This window comes from Danio aesculapii, chromosome 5 (genome assembly GCF_903798145.1).
Source record: "Danio aesculapii chromosome 5, fDanAes4.1, whole genome shotgun sequence".
Classification (NCBI taxonomy): domain Eukaryota; kingdom Metazoa; phylum Chordata; class Actinopteri; order Cypriniformes; family Danionidae; genus Danio; species Danio aesculapii.
In genome coordinates, this window is record NC_079439.1 from 13,896,080 (window position 1) to 13,915,386 (window position 19,307).

The 19,307-nt window shown below is 37.1% G+C and overlaps 1 protein-coding gene across 2 annotated transcripts; it reads left to right on the forward strand.

Moving 5' to 3' along the window:
* The first annotated feature begins 1,808 nt into the window (after positions 1 to 1,808).
* LOC130228915 (carbohydrate deacetylase) lies at positions 1,809 to 18,450 on the forward strand. 2 transcript variants are annotated; one of them, XM_056457415.1, is made up of 6 exons: positions 1,809 to 1,843; positions 5,130 to 5,308; positions 6,569 to 6,725; positions 10,366 to 10,465; positions 12,703 to 12,880; positions 14,920 to 18,450. In XM_056457415.1, the coding sequence occupies exons 2-6, from the start codon at positions 5,145 to 5,147 to the stop codon at positions 15,263 to 15,265; spliced, it is 945 nt and encodes a 314-aa protein (XP_056313390.1). In that variant the 5' UTR covers positions 1,809 to 1,843; positions 5,130 to 5,144; the 3' UTR covers positions 15,266 to 18,450. The 2 variants fall into 2 exon arrangements, with proteins under 2 accessions (XP_056313390.1, XP_056313391.1); XM_056457416.1 differs by lacking the exons at positions 1,809 to 1,843; positions 12,703 to 12,880 and having other exon boundaries at positions 5,004 to 5,308; positions 14,920 to 15,041.
* Positions 18,451 to 19,307: the final 857 nt, after the last annotated feature.

Here is a 19,307-nt window from a genome sequence, read left to right on the forward strand (position 1 = left end):
TACAGTCCAAAGTCCAAGATGAGCTATTCACCTTCTTTGTGTACAAGTGGGTGCGGCCATTTGAATCTTTTGGGGTCGAGACTTCCAGTCTCATTCACTTCCATTCATTTTTAGACGTTAAAAACAGCTCGTTTTGCTGCTTGGTGTTGCAAAACTGATATTTTCTTATTATATTATTCTACTTTGTCTGTATTGTCATGCAAACACTTGTTTGTAGAGTAAGTAGTTTTTCTGCCGTTTATTATTCCTAGTCATTTCTCCCATAGGCAACTGAATCGGAAGTTCTAAAACAATTGCAAAAACGAGGACACTTCCACATTGAAGAATAAGGTCATAGGTGAATTGAATAAACTAAATTGGCCAAAGTATATGTGTAACTGAGGCCAGCTAGTAAGTGCTGTGCAGGTAAATCGCACTCCTCTGACCTCTAAAGGTGCTCTAGCGACACTAGAGGCCATGGTCTTTAGCCTCCTTGTTAGAGCAACCGACTCCCATACGAAAGGTCGCCGGTTCGATCACAGCTTAGAGCGGGTTGGGTGATGTGGGACCAGCAGGGTTACATATGCGTGTGAATGTGAGAGTGTATGGGTGTTCTCAGTTACAGCTGTAACTAGGGCATCTGCTGCATAAAACATATGGGGGAATAGTTGGCAGTTCATTCCACTGTGGTGACCTCTAATGAATAAAGGGACTAAGCTGGAGGAAAATTAATGATTTAAGTGACTTTTTGTGGACGTATGGTTGCCAAATCTAATGTATCAGGATTATTACAAACGATAATTAAAATGTGATGTTTTAAATGCCTTGCTGGTGTCAGTTTGATATCTGACAGGACAAGTATTTTGCATATTGGTGAAAAAAAGGCTAATTCCTCCAAATGCATATGACATGCCACCCGAGCTAAATTACTGCGGGTTTGACCAATTAGTACTAAAATGTAAATAATTCATAAACATCATGACAACTTATGTTTTTAGATTAATTATGGCTATCTGGAATAAGTAAAAAAAAAATTTACTTAATTTTTTAAAAGTTATATTAACAATTTTAAGTCAGTCTAAAATAATTTAAATTAAAATGACTCATATTAATATGGATACACCAAAACTAGACAACAGAAGACTATAACATGTCTTTATTTCTTGGTAGGGCCAGAATTTGGCATTCAAACAACATTAAACCAACATCCATCCAGCCTCGTATCGAATTCCCTGTACATGTGGCGTTGTTTTAATCACACCTTGTAGAGGGCGCTACAACTCCGGAAAAGGAAATTACATTTTGATGTCTTCAGTCGGTCATTCTCTCCTCAGCGCTGGACTAATGGGAGTAAAAAGGCACTAATAATGGCCAAACCGCGTTATAAAATGGGTAAGCGACTGGTACATTATTGCTGTTAGCTAGGCGTATAGCACAAACCCGAATGATAAATTATAGGACATTGGTTTGTTTCTAAGAGTACGGGTTATTCATAACGTTAAATTAAGCGTTATCTATTAATCAGTATACGTGTATAAGTTATGTTAGGGTCTTTAAGTGTATGTGTACGTCGTAAATTCAGTGGCAGCTGTTCGTGCTAACACAGCTAAAGTGAATTACAAGGTTAGTCTGTATTTTTTTCCACCAGCCGGTGTTTTCCCCGGTAACGTTAATCAGCTTTCTGCGGCGGAGGACAACGCATCATCGTTTCGTTTTATATTTGAACAGATATCATTATCCTTTGAATGACGTGGGTTTCATAGTTACGATTCATAATATTGACGCGTTTCCTGTTGGAAATGACTTTCATTAACAGACTCTCCAAGACTGCCTGAGGTCATATTGGACATTTGTCTTATTTAAGGTCGGTAATTAGATTCAGAGATATGTTATTGAGTCTACCACCATTTGTTGAATCTTTAAAGTAACAGTTATAACACAAGACAGGTAAGTAAACTTAATGTATTTGTGTAGAGCTAGCCAGTAGTTTAAAATGTAAAACACTATTTAATTACCCTAACGTTTCAATGATTTAGTTCAGGATAAAAATAATAGGTAAGATTAAATCAACTATTCATTTTCAGGTAGGAAATTAATAAAATTACTGTTAGACATAGTTGTCAAGAATGATGAAAACAAATTAGTGGCGTTTTATTTCAGGCAAAACAACTAGTAATAATTATTATGTTTATAAATATATATATATATATATATATATATATATATATATATATATATATATATATATATATACACACACAAACAACATAAACAATATATATATATATATATATATATATATATATATATATATATATATATATATATATATATATATATATATATATATATATACAGTTAAAGTCAGAATTATTAGCCCGCCTTTGATTTTTTTTGTTTTTTCATTTTTAATATTTCCCAAATGATGTTTAACAGAGCAAGGACATTTTCACAGTATGTCTGATAATATTTTTTCTTCGGGAGAAAGTCTTATTTGTTTTATTTCGGCTAGAATAAAAGCAGTTGTTAATTTTTTTAAAATTCATTTTAAGGTCAAAATTATTTGCCCCTTTAAGCTATATATATTTTTTTTCGATAGTCTACAGAACAAATCACAATAACTTGCCTAATTACCCTAACCTGCCTAGTTAACCTAATTAACTAGGTCACTTTAATGTCACTTTAAGCTGTATAGAAATGTCTTGAAAAATATCTAGTCAGATATTATTTACTGTCATCATGGCAAAGATAAAATAAATCAGGTATTAGAAATGAGTTATTAAAACTATTATGTTTAGAAATGTGTTGAAAAAAATCTTCTCTCCATTAAAGAGAAATTGGGGAAAAAATAAACAGGGGGGCTAATAATTCTGACTTCAACTGTGTGTGTGTGTATATATATATATATATATATATATATATATATATATATATATATATATATATATATATATATATATATATATATATATATATTAGGGCTGCACGATATTGGAAAAAACAGACATTGTGATATTTTGTTTTTCTACGATATATATTGCGATATGAATACAATTTTACAATATGACATAACTCTATTTGGAAGGGGTTCATAACTTTATAATTGATTGTGATGATTTTGCACATGTACAAAAATATAATAAATATATAACGAGCAGAAATTAAAGGTGCAGTAGGTGATCTGCCAGAATGCTAGCATTAGCATAATAGCATAGAAATTTTACGACCCTCCCCTGCCGTCCAAAGCCATGCTGCCTCATGTCATGACCTGATTAGATATAACACTATACCATGTCATACACCAGTTAGAAAACTTTATAGAGACACGCACTTAATCAAGCGTAGTTGTTGACAGACCAGCGGGTGCAGGAATTATATTTCCCCAAAACTGTCACAGGCTGTCACTGTTCAAAAATGAACGAATGTGTGAATATAAATTAAACTTCACCTCAGTAAAACTGGTTAGGCGGAAGAGCACATTTACTTAAGTTTTGTTGTTAAACTAAATAAAAATCAGATCAGAAAAAAAGGAGTGGTGAAACAGAAATATCCTATTATCTTTTTACATTACACTTATGTTTACATTACCAAGACAACGAGTGACTTCTTATTTTCAATTGTGCTCGCTGATCCTTGTACATTGCTTGTTTTCAGCTCCTTTCACACTTGAACAACTAAACGAATGCTCAGGTCTATTTAACCAACTATATTATTGATGCTGTAAAATGTACTCCATGAACTTGGAAAATAGCCAATATTTTTTGCAGTACGTTTTCAGTGGCTTAACAACACTTCTGTGCATATAACCCCATTCATAAACAAGAACACAGTCTACATAAGCTCTGTGTGGCTAAAAAAGTTTTAAACCATACCTATTTAAAAGAAATACTTCAGCTGAAGTGTCACTCTTCAGATCGTTGTTTGAAGTGCATAACGTCATTTCCCTCCAGCGTGCAAAAGTAATTCCAATATTGATTCGGGGTTTAGAAAAGTTTGATTTTGCATTTTTGGTAGAAGCCCTTTCAGAAACAATCTTTCTTTTCATGCATACAAGGCCACGTTGGTCTTTCAGAAAGAAGTTCAGGTTTTATGCAGAGTTTGCGATGACGTCTCTCTGTCAAGATTAGATCCGTGCTTCACGTATACGCGTGAGTGACGTATCTGTCTGCTTAAAGAGGCTGTTTGAGATGCCTGTCGTAATTGGGGTTATTGTTGGTGCGACAATATTTAATTGGTTGGACATTTTTTTAGTTTTATGCCTTATCCAGAATATAAAAATACCTATAAATACATTTAGATCATTTACTTATAACCACCACAACAAAATATGTTTCTGAAGACAATTACCTACTGCACTTTTAATAAAAACAAAGATACAAATTAAATAAACAGTGCTTTATGGTTTTAACAGTATTGAGGCACAGACATTAAAAGATCTAATGTAAAATGAAATAAAACCTTTCATTAAAGCATTTAACAACATCCATTCTTGTCTCGGGACAAATTTGAAAAACATTTGTGATCCACTTCGAATGTTGACTACTAAAGTCTTCATTGTAGAAATAATTCAGTTCAATTCAATTCACCTTTATTTGTTTAGCACAATGTAGATTGTTTCAAAGCAGCTTCACATGAAAGGTCATAGTAAATTTAGATGAAGTTATTCCTTGTTAAAGCTATGCATTTGATCATTGCTAGTGCCCAAATGGTTTAAATTCACTTGATATCCTGTCGGCGCCAATAGCCTAGTGGTACTGTGCACCGACATATAGCACCGACGTGCTCTTGCCGACCCGAGTTCGATTCCCGGCTCGATGTCCTTTGCCGATCCTTTCCCTATCTCTGTTCCCAATGCTGTCATGTCTGAAATCTCCACTGTCCTACCCTAGTAAAGAGGAAAAACCCCTAAAAAATTTAAATAATTAGAAGCTGTCATTCATTCAAAAACAAATATATATATATATATCTTGAAATCCTGCATAGTCACATGGAGGCCTAAAAAAATCTTAATTACAACACAACAGTGCAGATCCTGCGATGTGACTATTGCAGATTCGCACATTGTAATATTGATGCTGAAAGATTTATTGTGCAGCCCTTATACAAAATCATAAGAAGGGATACCAGTTTGTGTTTTTCTCTTTCATCAGCTCGGCGAGGAGAAGATGCCTCAACCCAAAGTGAAGCTGGTGGTGACGGGAGATGATTTTGGGTACTGCGAGAGGAGAAATCAGGGGATTGTGGATTGCTTCAGAGCTGGTGGGATCTCCAATGTCTCTCTCCTGGTGAATGCAGTGTCGGCAAAACACGCGGCAGAGCTGGCTAAAAGGTACTGCTGTTAAAACTGTCACTACTTTTCATTTCAAGTCTCTTATGTTTACACAAATCTCCCTTCTGACACGTGAACATGTTAAACCTTTTGCCAAAGATAAGAGTAGGCCGACTGTAAAAGCTGATAGGGTAGATAGTATAGAGGTAAGATCTTGTGCACATGTGCTGACAATGTTTGTTTACTACAGAGTTGCGAAACGTGTTTCAGGGATCCAGATTGCGATGTTGGAGGTTCTGCTGGTGCCATTACTGATTTTACAAACTGATAAATGGTGACATTGTATTACTTTTGAGATGTATCACAGAATGCAACATTAATTATTTGAACTGCATACTGCATGGAATGTTTATCTTTAGATTGAGCAAATGCAGTTGTTTACATAAGCATTAAACAGTGCTGTTTGCATTCATTACAAAGCCGTCTGATACAAACCACAAATTAAAAACTAATTTACAACGCAACAATTACACAGAAAAACAGCAGAAACTTGTGCAACAAATCAGGATCATTTACCATTTACAAATCACTAGCTATTACCATGCTTCCAGAAGAAATTGCTTGGAAAAATATTGGATATTCATTACTATGGAAGTGAAACTTCAGTGTTTCATTGGGGTCTTAAATTAACTTAAGTATTATGTTCTAGGTCTTAAATAATCTTAAACATGTCTATGAACTGAAAAGATTGTGGTAAAATTGGTAGGACACTGGGTTTATCCCAGTGCTTTTGGTACACGACGCCAAACCCACATTAAAAAGGCATCAAAGATTAAACAAATTGGCTACCCGTTAATAAAAACCTTTTAATTTTAATTTATTTTAATTAACTAAATAAACACGCTAAAACTAGCCAAAATATTGAATAAATCTTTGGTGACATGGTGGCTCAAGTCGGGTTCAACTCACGGCTGAGCCAGTTGGCATTTCTGAGTGAAGTTTGCATGTTCTCTCCGTGTTGGCGTGGGTTTCCTCCGAGTGCTCTGGTTTCCCCCACAGTCCCAAAGACATGCGGTATAGGTGAATTGTGTAAACTACAATTGTCCATAGTGTATGAGTGTGAATGTGAGTGTATGCGTGTTTCCCAGTATTGGATTGCGTCTGGAAGGGCATCCGCTGTGTTAAACATATGCTGTAATAGTTGCCAGTTCATTCTGTTGTGGGGACCCCTGATAATTAAGGGACTTTGCCAAAGGAAAATGAATGAATGAAATCTAAAACAGTATCTCGATAAATGTCATCTTTGCTTGTGACGAACAGGTATCACATCCCTATTGGACTCCATGCGAATCTCTCCGAAGGTCTTCCAGTGTCTCAGGAATTGAAGTGTTCAACACTCCTCAACAAGGATGGTTTCTTTCATGGCAAGATGGGCTTCAGGGAAGTTTTGCACAGTGGTCAGCTCAAGATGTCAGAGGTGAATAGAAACATGCAAACAATTAACCAACCAAATGTCACATGGGAACAGGCCTGTTGCAGTAAAGTGGAAACAAGTGGAAATTTATCTCTGGCTTCACCCAAGCGGCAACCTCCCGCTCTCCCTCGGGAGGCCAATACGGAAGTAACTGAGACTGCAATTCATCAAAATTCCGCTAGTCCTGGCTCCATAATAGAGCAAGTTGCAATTGAGCCCACTGTTAGAATGAGCAACTTTACAGCAGAAAAAAAGGTGTTTACAGTCTGGTACAAAGAACGATTTTGGTTCATATAGCTATTATTACCCTCCATGACAACTGTGAGGGGGGTGAATTTTTTTATAACTCATCCGTTTCCTTTATATTAGGTTATTTTAAGTTTGCATAATTAAGGGCGTGGCCACTTGGGTGACAGCTAGGTCTCGCTGGTCGCCGTCACTTCACCTGAGCTGAATCCGGCAGATTAGCCACTGATCTCGGCATGTTCATCGTATTTTTGTTTTGTTTTATGTGGCTTTACACAGTCAGCTGCCTTTTGGACTTATTTCTTACAATTATCAGATTATATGGGATGCTGTGTGCACTTAATTGTGCTCACAAACCGTTCACGTGGCCTCCGTTTCCCATGTGAGTAAAGTTATATACTTGTATACCATCTCTGTAAATGTATTTGTTTTATTTAAGATCATTTATCATTAATATTTTTCTTTAGACCCGTAAAGCACTCCAGAATGTGACAGATTGATTAGCTGTAGGCTTTAGAACAGTCATCTGAAGAGTTGTCATGCAGTGTTATGCTGGAGTTCATCAATAGTCTTGCATTTACTAACACACACACACATCTGAAGTGTTTGGAAGTAATTCGCGTTTACCTCCTGTAGAAAAACGTCATAAGAGCAATGTTTAGTGGCTCAATGTATTACAGCAGTGTTTTTAAAAGTCTAAACACTTTATTGATATAGTGTACAGCCAAGCACATGTGGTCAGAACACAAACGAGTCGCAGGTAATAAAGTATCAAGCGTTTCTCCCTAAGTAAATTCTGTCTGCCAGGTCTAAGCAAAGTGCCAGCAGGTGTCCGTAGCTCCGCCCACTCTCCGCCTCTTTGCCCTTGTTTGGTATCCCGCCGTGGGTGCGATGACGCGCGAACAAAATGGCGACGGTTGGCCGCGCCTACTTGTGGCTTCTTTTGCGCTCTTCAGAAACCTATGGGTGACGTCACGGATGCTACGTCCATGTATTTTACAGTCTATGGCTTCACCACACAACCACATCAGCATTCACATCAAACATGTTAAAAAAAAATAACAAGCAACACAAATACATTTAATATCATCACATAAATCACATTCAAAACTTAATTAACCCTACTCATACTTAAAGCACAGTATTTAACATTCTAATGGCAGTCGGCACAAAAGGCATCTGATACACCATAGTCATTATACCAACTCATGGTGTGATATACAGACTAAGCCACAAAAACTTTTGGGCAATGTAATATTTCCCATTGTGTAACGATCACCGATGATCTAGTCTGTGCAGATTGCTGCAGAACTCTTCATATGCGCTACTGATATAAACTACAACTCCCAGAAGTCATTGCATTCATCTCTCCTGCCACAGCTGACAATCATTCAGACTCTGACACAGACAGCTGAAGCTCATGATTGACTCATTACTTGGACTATTTATACACCTCACATTCTCACACTCTTGGCTGAGTCTTGTTCCCTGTTAACTTGTAGCATTCCAAAGCGTTAATCCTGTCTAGTCTTTCTGTGTTTTAATCCTTGCCTTGTTTTCCCGTTATTGATTCTTTGCCGCCTGTACTGACGATTCGTCTGTTTTTGACTATGATCTTGGTGGCCGATGGTGATCAACCAAGAATTTGCGAAGATGTAGCTAACACGGGTTACTATGAGCTGATAGACATGATCTTGCTCTAACTGAGGAAAATTTGGTGGAATATTGCGATACTGATAAAGCAAATAGGGTTGGGTGACGTCGACCAATTTGGCATCGTACAGTGTCTATTGTAGAACATCACGATGGACGATGGCATCATCGTCGTAGGTGGCAGTCAATTAATTATTTATGAATAATTAATTGATTTATAACGAATTAATTATTTGTAGCCTACAGTTTCAACTACCTGACCCACATGGTCTTTGTTTTACCCATAACCAAGTTACACACAAATTACCACCTGTCAATCACTTTTTCCATGGGACTCTGGCATGAATAGGCAGAGCTGATCTGTGTCATAATAAAAGCGTCGACAAACTTGGTTGGTAAAAAAGGTGCACAACTAACAGGAACCAACAAACAGTATCTGAGGTTTTCGCTAAAATTACTAAGTACAAGCGTGAAAGCGAAAGATTGAAGCAGTGTACTGATGCTGTGACTTTACCTGATAGATTCAAAAGACTGAAGAGTCATTAGATGGAGTCAAGATGAATTAAATATTACGTTTAACAACTATAGTAGGACGCGATCCAGCGGTACATCCTTGATAAACTGTCCAACGTGCACTGCTCTCTGGGGTTTTGTGCTCAAAGCACATGCTGACTGCTGGAGCTCAGACGCACGCATACGCTGCAGTGCATGACAGAGTGTGTGTGTGGTCACGTAATGTGCGTTTTCAGCGGTATAGTGTGAAAGGAGGGCTTTTACAGAAATGCTAGGTGAAACGCCAGTGTGGATGTGGATCGTTTTCGTTTTAAGATGCCATTTTAAAACTAAGACGTATTAGTGTAAACGGGGCCTGAGTGTGGATTTTTCACAAGCGGGTTGCCGATGCGATGGGGCGGGGCGGAGGATCGCGATGACGGCTTAGCACAGTGGTCACCAAACTTTTCCTGGAGGGCCGGTGTCCTGTAGATTTTAGCTCCAACCCTAATCAAACACACCTGAACAAGCTAATCAAGGTCTTAGGTATACTTGACACATCCAGGCAGGTGTGTTGAGGCAAGTTTGGAGCTAAACCCTGCAGTGACACCAGCCCTCTAGGAACGAGATTGGTGACCCCTGGCTTAGCATCATGATGCCTATCGGCCATCGGCAATGGATGATGGCATCGTCTATCGACCCAACCCTTAAAACAAATGACTACAGAATAAGCATACATATACAATAGTTAAGGCAAAATATTGTAGATACACACATGTAATGTGTTCAACTTGAGTCTGTGCATGTTTGATATTTGTTTGATATTGCACTTGTACATCTGATGTTATATAGCAGTGTTAAAGGTTGCTCAAGTCATAGCATGAAAGAGCCTTATTATCTTACTCATATGAGGAGTTATGACTGATGTACGCATTGAACTGCAGTTGGCACTCAGCTAGAAAGGTGGTCATTTAATATACACATTTTCCATATGAGTCGTTACTAAGTACGTTTGCACCAAAAACTCATGTAATATATTTTATATTCTTTTCACTGTCTCTCTGACCTTTTTTTGTGATATACATGTTGTTAGTGAAGCTTGGTCATTCTGGACTGTTTTCATTGCAAATTAACCTGTTGTATTTCCAAGTTCAAGGACAAGTTAGTTATTCATGAAACACTCCACAATGCTTTGCGATTTAAAACCTGTTTGTCTGATTCATTCATACGTGTTGTGTTTTCTGTGTGAAAGGTGGAGGCAGAGCTTAGAGCCCAGGTGAATCGCTTCTGTGAACTGATTGGCCACATGCCTTACCATATGGATGGACACCAGCATGTGCACGTGTTGCCAGGTAATGGTAGTAAATATCAGTCTGTACACTTAATATCTAACATTTTTGAGAAGATTTTATATGTTTTGCTCTTCTTGGCTGCATTTACAGCAGATAAAATAAGTATTGTACATGTCATGAATTTTCCTGGTATAAAGATTCACCGGCCACTTTATTAGGTACACCTTACTAGTACCGAGTTGAACCTCCTTTTTGCCTTTAGAACTGCCTTAATCCTTCGTGGCATAGATTCAACAAGGTACTGGAAATCTTCCTCATAGATTTTGGTCCATATTGACATGATAGCATCACGCAGTTGCTGCAGATTTGTCGGCTGCACATCCATGATGCCAATCTCCCGTTCCGCCACATCCCAATGGTGCTGTATTGGATTGAGATCCGGTGACTGGAGGCCATTTGAGTACAGTAAATTCACTGTCATGTTCAAGAAGCCAGCCGGAGAGGATTTGCACGTTATGACATGGTGCCTTATCCTGCTGGAAGTAGCCATCAGAATATGGGTACACTGTGGTCATAAATGGATGGACATATGGCAACAATACTCAGGTAGGCTGTGGCGTTGACATGATGCTAAATTAGTTCTAATGGGCCCAAATTGTGGCAAGAAAATTTCTTCCACACCATTACACCACCACCACCAGCCTGAACCATTGATACAAAGCAGGATGGATCCATGCTTTCATGTTGAATTCTGACCCTACCATCTAAATGTCCCAGCAGAAATTGATACTCATAAGACCAGAGCAACGTTTTCCCAATCGTCTATTGGCCAATTTTTGTGAGCCTCTGTGAATTGTAGCCTCAGTTTCCTGTTCTTAGCTGACTGGAGTGGCATCCGGTGTTGTCTTCTGCTGCTGTAGCCCATCCACCTCAACGTTGGACGTGTTGTGCGTTCAGAGATGCTCTTCTGCATACCTTGGTTGTACCGAATGGTTAGTTTGAGAAACTGTTGTCTTTCTATCAGCTTGAACCAGTCTGGTCATTCTCCTCTGACCTCTGGCTTCAACAAGGCATTTGCACCCACAGAACTGCTGCTTACTGGATATTTTCTCTTTTTTTTGACCATTCTCTGTAAATCCTAGTGATGGTTGTACGTGAAGATCCCAGTAGATCAGCAGTTTCTGAAATACTCAGACCAGCCTATCTGGCACCAACAACCATGCCACGTTCAAAGTCATTTAAATCACCTTTATTCCCCATTCTGATGATTGGTTTGAACTACAGCAAACCGTCAAGCCCATGCCTACATTCCTAACTGCATTGAGTTGCTGCCATGTGATTGGCTGATTAGAAATTTGATGTGACTCGTGGTGTGCTCGCGGCATTCATTCAACCAGGTGTGTCTGAAAGGCACGAGCGCACCAGGAGTCATGTGACAAAAACTGACCGATCAGATTTTACCCGGTTTGCAGTAAACTTGTCAAGCGTTGACCGGTCCTCAGTCAGAAAAAGGTTGGGGACCACTGGTCTAGATAACGGTTTCTTGTTGTAGAAACAGATACTGTGTGCGGAAAGACGCATCCTCCCACTCAGACACAGAATGCGCACTCTCGATTTAGTTTGCTTTCATCCATTCGGTGTGTTCACGTGCAGCTTTTTGGTCCAGATGAAAACCAGATGGCTTGGTGTGTACCGCCCCTAAAGCAGCTAATATTTATTTACACTGATGAGGAGCAGGGTTGCTGAATAATACTGAGATAAGTGTTCGATACTTATTCGCTGTGTAATTTCATTTTACTACACAATTTCTTAACAAATGAATTTAGTTTTATTTGTATGCATGGATTATTTTGGTTGTTACCAACATCTGGTGAAAACGGCATCTTCAGAAATGTTTTTCTGAGAAAATTGGTGACATGCGTAATAATTATTTTACCTGCTGTATTTGGTCTGAAATACAGTAAATATTGTGAAATATTATTACCATTTAAAGTATATGTTTTCCAGTTGAATATGGTCTGAATTGATATTTATTTGTGGAAGGCAAAGCTGAATGTTCAGCCTCACTACTGTAGTGTTGTGTCACATGACCTTTCAGAAATCGTTATAACATACTGATTTGTTATTGAAATGTTTTGTTTAATATTATCAGTGTTGAAAAAGTCATTCTGCTTGATATTGTTCTGGAAACTTATTAAATTTGTTTCAAAAGAAACACATTATAGATGTGTTCATTTTCATTTTTACTCTATTTAATGAGTCCTTGCTGAATATAATTTTTTAAACCATTTTTTCAGAGGTGCGAGAGGTCTTCGCACAAGTTCTCTCTGATTTTGGGATCACCTACACTCGGGTCCCTATAGAGCCCGGTCTGAGGTTTTGCAACTTCCTCCCGTCCCATTTGAGAGAATTCTACGCGCAGGTGGAAAAAGATGCCCTTGAATCTATTGAGGTTTTTCATCGGCATGGAATCAGGTTTGCGACGCAACAATTTTCATCTTAGAAACATAAACCAGGATTTTTATAAATAACATCTGAGAGATTTTTGTCCCTCCTATTGCCCCAGTTAACACAAAACTTTGATGCTTCAAATTATTCATAAAGATTTATATACATGTGAGTGACCCTGGATCACAAAACCTTTTGTTGCATGGGTACATTTATGGGAATGGCCAAATATACATTGTATGAGTCAATTGTCGATTTTATTTTATGCCAAAATTCAATAGAATATTAAGTAAAGATCATGTTCATGAAGACATTTTGTAAACAAAAATTCTGTAACACAAATTTTAACTAGTAATGTGAATTTTTAAGAAGGGAATTTGGACAACTTAAATTTAAATTTTGTCAATATTTAATTTTTTTATGAAGCTTCAGATTAAAGATTTTCTAATGGTTGCATCTCGACCAAATATTGTCCTGTCCTAACAAACCATAAACCACTGGTTTGGATTTGATATTGATGATGAATAATTCTAAATTGTCAAAACTTGACACTTATGACTGGTTTTGTGAATCAGGGTCACATGTATAATAACTCTTTTTTTTTAAGGTTTTTATTTACATATAAATCATTGAACAATCGATGAACATCAGTATTCAAATTAAAGAGTTAGTTCACCCAAAAAATTTAAATTGTTATTAATTATTGCTAAATGTTATTTAAAAAAAATCTCCTAAATGCATTTTGTATTTCTACATCTTGTCTACATTTTAGGGCTGCACGTTATTAGAAAAATCTGATATTGAGATTTTTTATTTTTCTGCGATAACTATTGTTGTATGACTACAGTTTCACCAGATGGTTTGAATAAATAGCTGAAGTTTTTCTGGGGAGTCTAAAATGGAAAAAATGCTTTTCTGCACATATTATTTTGCTTGTTAAGAAAAAAACACGATATTATTTCTAAAAACAAGACTTTGCTTGTCTAGAAGATGCTTCTTAATTTTTAGTCTTGTTTGTAGCTTAAATATCAAGTAAGAAATATTAAGAAAAGCATTTTTTGCAGTGCGCAGTCACAGGCCTTAAAAACACATGCAGATGATAAACTTTCACTGCGTCATGGTTAAAATTTGCAGTGATTCTACAAATTAGATGTGTTCTGTGGCTTCTGGCCAACCACACAGCAGGAAAATGAGTATTGAATACGAAACATTTTTCTAAAGGTGCCATTGACTTTTTCCCTGGATTTTGGTAACAACCAAAGAAATCTATATATGCAAAGAAAACAAATCTAATTAGTTAAATTAAGTTATGCGTAAAAAAATGAAATGACACAGGAAAAAAGTATTGACCACATGAAGAAAAGGAGGTGTAGAAAAACATGGAAAGACCAGACAGCAGCTGAAATCTCTCAGTACGTCTTCAGCAGTTCTCTGCCCTTCGTCAGTGTAAATGATTATCAGCTGCTTCAGTCCAACACCTACATTAGCAGGATGATGATGAAATCAGGGTGGACATTTCAGCAAGACAATGATCCAAACCACAGCCAGGGAAACTCAAATGCTTTCAGAGAAAGAAAATCAAGCTGTGGAATGGCCCAGCCAATCACCTGATCCGAATCCAATAAAGAATACAAATTAAAGCTCAGATTTGATAGACGAGAACCACAGAACCATCAAGATTTTTACACTTTGTTGAAGTCTGTGAAAAACACACACCTGAGCAATGCACGTGACTTCATTCTCCATATAAGAGGCGTCTTTAAGCTGCCATCATCAAAAAAGCCTTCTATATGAAGTATTCAATACGTTTCAGTAGTTCGGTACTTTCTCGTGTTGTTTCATCGTTATTACAGTTTTTTTGTTTGTTTTATTGTTATGTTTGTATTGTTTGGGTTTTTACCAAATCTGGTTCAATGTAGTGTCAACAGCTCCTTTAGAAATATTACTCCCAGGAGAAAACATGACGCATTCAATACTTATTTTCTCCACTGTATTATGTTTAATCAAATCTAAATTTCCCAGATAAAACCAAATGAACTCATTGCTGTTTTTATATGGCTCCTCAGATGGCCTGACGTGTACCTGGGCCTGAGCACCATGGGTAAGAACATGTGTTTGTCCAACCTGAAGCATGCTTTGGAAGCTTCACTGGATGACGGTGTATCTTCTCCATTGATACTGACACAGTCCAACAATAATGCAGCGAGCGACTGCTACCGACCGGTTACGGCAGAGCTCATGGTGCATCCAGGATATCCCAGTCAACCTCAGCAGGGTGGATGCGGAGAAGGACCGGATGACTTTTCACAGTCCACAGATCGACTACATGAGTTGAACACTTTGAGAGACCCAATGGTGCTTGGCTATTACAGGCAACAGGGAATTCATCTCTGTGCTTTCAAAGACTTTTAAACACTTCAAACAGAGTATTCAGTGGGATCATAACTTAAAGGATAGAAGATCTCAACTCATACCTCAAAGAATTATTATATAGAGCAGTGTTTCTCAACCACATTCCTGAAGGACCACCAGATCTGCACATTTACCATGCCTCCTTAACCAAACACACCTGATTCCAGTCATCAGCAGACTGAGAGACCTGTAATGGGTGTGACAGACAAAGTTGACATCCAAAACATGCAGTGTTGGTGGTCCTTTAGGAATGTGGTTGAGAAACATTGCTCTAGATCAGTGTTTGTCAACCACGTTTTTCGAGGACCACTAGCTTTGCTCATTTTCCATGTCTTCTTAACCAAACACAAAGGTGTGACAAAGGAGACATCTAAAACATGCAGTGTTGGTGGTCCTCTAGGAACATGGTTGAGAAACACTGATATAGACTGAATGCTTGATTTTGGGAAAAGCCAGAAAAATGGTGGTCGGTTCTTTTTTTTGCTGCTTCCAAAGCCATACTAAATCATCTAAAGCTGCTACATGTTAAAGGGTTGGTTCACCCAAAATTAAGATGTACTCTCCCTGAAGTAGTTCCAAAGATTTATGAGTTTCTGTTGAACCAAAAAGAAAATTTATTTAGAAGAAAGCTGAAAACCTGTAACCACTGACTTCCATAGTATTTGTTTTTCCTACTATGGAAGTCAATGGTTACAGGTTTTCCAGCATTCTTCGAAGTATCTCCCTTTGTGTTCAACAGAACAAAACTCAAATTGATTTGGAACAACACAATTGTGAGTGACTGAAACAAAAATGTTCATATTTGGGTGAAATATCCCTTTAGAGAAGTATAATATAGCAGTGTTTCTCAACCACAATCCTGAAGGACCACCAACACTGCATGTTTTGGATGTCTCCTTTGTCTGTCACGCCCATTACAGGTCTTCCAGTCTCTACTAATGAGCTGATGATCAAAATGAGGTGTGTTTGATTAAAGATACAAAGAAAATGTGCAGAGCTGGTGGTCCTCCAGAAACGTGGTAGAGAAACACTGTATTATAGTAATTATTCAACAAAACTCCCCAAGATGAAGTTAAATTACACAGTTTTACATTTTTAACATAATATTATCTTGTAAAGATGCTCCGAGTTAGTTTTTACTATAGGAATGTGCAATTTAATCTGGATTTGATGAGAAAAACTCTCTCAAATCCATATTGATATTATAGAGCAGTGTTTCTTAACCACCAGCACTGCATGTTTTGGATGTTTGCGTTACACCCATTACAGGTCTTTTAGTCTCTGCTAATAAGCTGGTGATCTGAATCAGGTGTGTATGATTAAGGAGACATAGAAAATATGCAGAGCTGGTGGTCCTCCAGAAACATGGTTGAGAAACACTGTAAAATAGTAATTATTCAACAAAACCCCTTAAGATGAAGTTAGATTGCACCGTTTTTAAAATAGTAACATGTTATTATCTAGTAAAGCTGCTCTGGGTTAGTTCTTACTAGAGGAATGTGCAAATTAATCTGGATTTGATCAGAAAAACTCTCTCAAATCCATATTGATATTGTAGAGCAGTGTTTCTCAACCAAGTTCCTGGAGGACCACCAGCTCTGCCTGTTTTGGATGTCTCCTTTGTCTGTCACACCCATTACAAGTCTTTCAGTCTCTGCTAATCAGCTGATGATCTGAATCAGCTGTGTTTGGTTAAGGAAACATAGAAAATATGCAGAGCTGGTGGTCCTCCAGGAATGTGGTTAACCACCAGTATATTATAGTAATTATTAAACAAAACATCAAGATGAAGTTAGATTGCAGTTTTTAAAATTGTTATCTAGTAAAGATGCTCCGGGTTGGATCTTACTAGAGGAATGTGCAATTTAATCTGGATTTGATCAGAAAGACTCTCTCAAATCCATATTGATATTATAGAGCAGTGTTTCTCAACCATGTTGCTGAAGAACCAGCAACACTGCATGTTTTGGATGTTTCCTTTGTCTGTTAGATACAATACAGGTCTCCCAGTCTCTACTAATAAGCTGATGATCTGAATCAGTTGTGTTTGGTTAAGGAGACAGAGAAAATGTACAGAGCTGGTGGTCTGTCACACCCATTACAGGTCTTTCTTTCTCTGCAAATGATCTGAATCAGGTGTGTTTACTTAAGGAGACATTAAAAATGTGTAGAGCTGGTGGTCCTCTAGGAACGTGGTTGAGAAACACTGTATTATAGTAATTATTAAACAAAACATCAAGATGAAGTTAGATTGCAGTTTTTAAAATTGTTATCTAGTAAAGCTGCTCTGGGTTAGTTTTTACTATAGGAATGTGCAATTTAATCTGGATTTGATCAGAAAGACTGTCTCAAATCCATATTGATATTATAGGGCAGTGTTGCTCAACCATGTTATAGAAGGACCACCAACACTGCATGTTTTGGATGTTTCCTTTGTCTGTTAGATCCAATACAGGTCTCCCAGTCTCTACTAAAAAGCTGATGATCTGAATCAGTTGTGTTTGGTTAAGCAGACATAGAAAATGTACAGAGCTGGTGGGCCTCTAGGAACGTGGTTGAGAAACACTGTATTATAGTAATTATTAAACAAAACCCCAAGATGAAGTTAGATTGCAGTTTTTAAAATTGTTATCTAGTAAAGCTGCTCTGGGTTAGTTTTTACTATAGGAATGTGCAATTTAATCTGGATTTGATCAGAAAGACTCTCTCAAATCCATATTGATATTATAGGGCAGTGTTTCTCAACCATGTTGTTGAAGGACCACCAACACTGAATGTTTTGGATGCTTCCTTTGTCTGTTAGATCCAATATAGGTCTTCCAGTCTCCGCTAATAGGCTGATGATTTGAATCAGTTGTGTTTGGTTTAGGAGACAACGAAATGTACAGAGCTGGTGGTCCTCCAGAAAAATGGTTGAGAAACAGTGTTATAGAGAACTGTACACTCCAATAGCAGTACTGTTTTAATGACCATAATGTACTATGTGAAGATTTTAACAACTGAACATGTAGCGTTTACTTTATATATTTAAAAAAACATGTTTTTTTTAGGTACACTGTTTATAATGAATATATTTATGATATTTTTATGAACCTGAATTAAAAGCACAGTCCCTTTTACTTTTGATTTCTTTCTTTGGGACAAATAATATGATCGCAAAATATATTTAAAAAAATTAAAAAGGTCGTTTCTGTATCGGTGATCAATACTAAGATTTTCCAATAATTATAGAGACTAACCAAATTTTCTCAAGACTCTTGTCTGAAGGCTCAGAAATGTTACTTTTATAGTAATGAATAAGTTCTTTTCATTGCCTTTAAAGTGAAATACTTGAACATAAACATAGGAGGCTGAGAAAAGTGGCCATTTTAGGAGAAACTTTCAGATGGCATTTACAAGTTTTTGCATCTGAACTCTTCAAATATACAGTAGTCAACATTGGAAATTGATCAAAAAGACCTAAGACATGAATGTGTAACCCCCCCCCCCCCCCCCCCCCCCCCCTAAAATGTGCTAACACTTATAAATGTAAGGAATTAAATTATTATTACTTAATTTAACTTATTTTTAAATGTAAAAAAATTTTAAACTTATTGTTTAATGCAACGTAAAAGTGTGTAATTTTTATTTATGTACTTTTAGATTAGGCGGAAGATTGACTAGAATTTTCCAATAGGTATAAAAAGATTAACCAATCAGAAGTATACAGTAGTCAACATTGGAAATGGATCAAAAAAGTTGATCAAAATCGGCACAAAAGTCAAATATTTAAATCCTGAGTCACTTAAAGAAAAATAAAAAGCAACTAAACATGTTAATATACTTATTTTTTTAAACAAAGTAATGGGAAAGTGTGTAATTTTTATTTATTTATTTTTAGATTAGGCGTAAGATCAACATTTGAAGTGGATCATCACCTTTCTTCAAAGTTGCCCCAAACTACTAAGTGACACTTATTCTTGTCTATTGACAATTTTGAAAAATGTTTTGATCCACGTCAAGTGTCGACTACTGTATTACTCGTTTACACCCGGTTCAATAG

Excerpts from the sequence above, each read along its gene's own strand:
- LOC130228915 (XM_056457415.1), top strand. The coding sequence starts at position 5,145 with ATGCCTCAACCCAAAGTGAAGCTGGTGGTGACGGGAGATGATTTTGGG. Across the intron at positions 5,309-6,568 it reads GCGGCAGAGCTGGCTAAAAG|GTATCACATCCCTATTGGAC; the intron begins GTACTGCTGTTA and ends TGTGACGAACAG. Across the intron at positions 12,881-14,919 it reads TTTCATCGGCATGGAATCAG|ATGGCCTGACGTGTACCTGG; the intron begins GTTTGCGACGCA and ends ATGGCTCCTCAG.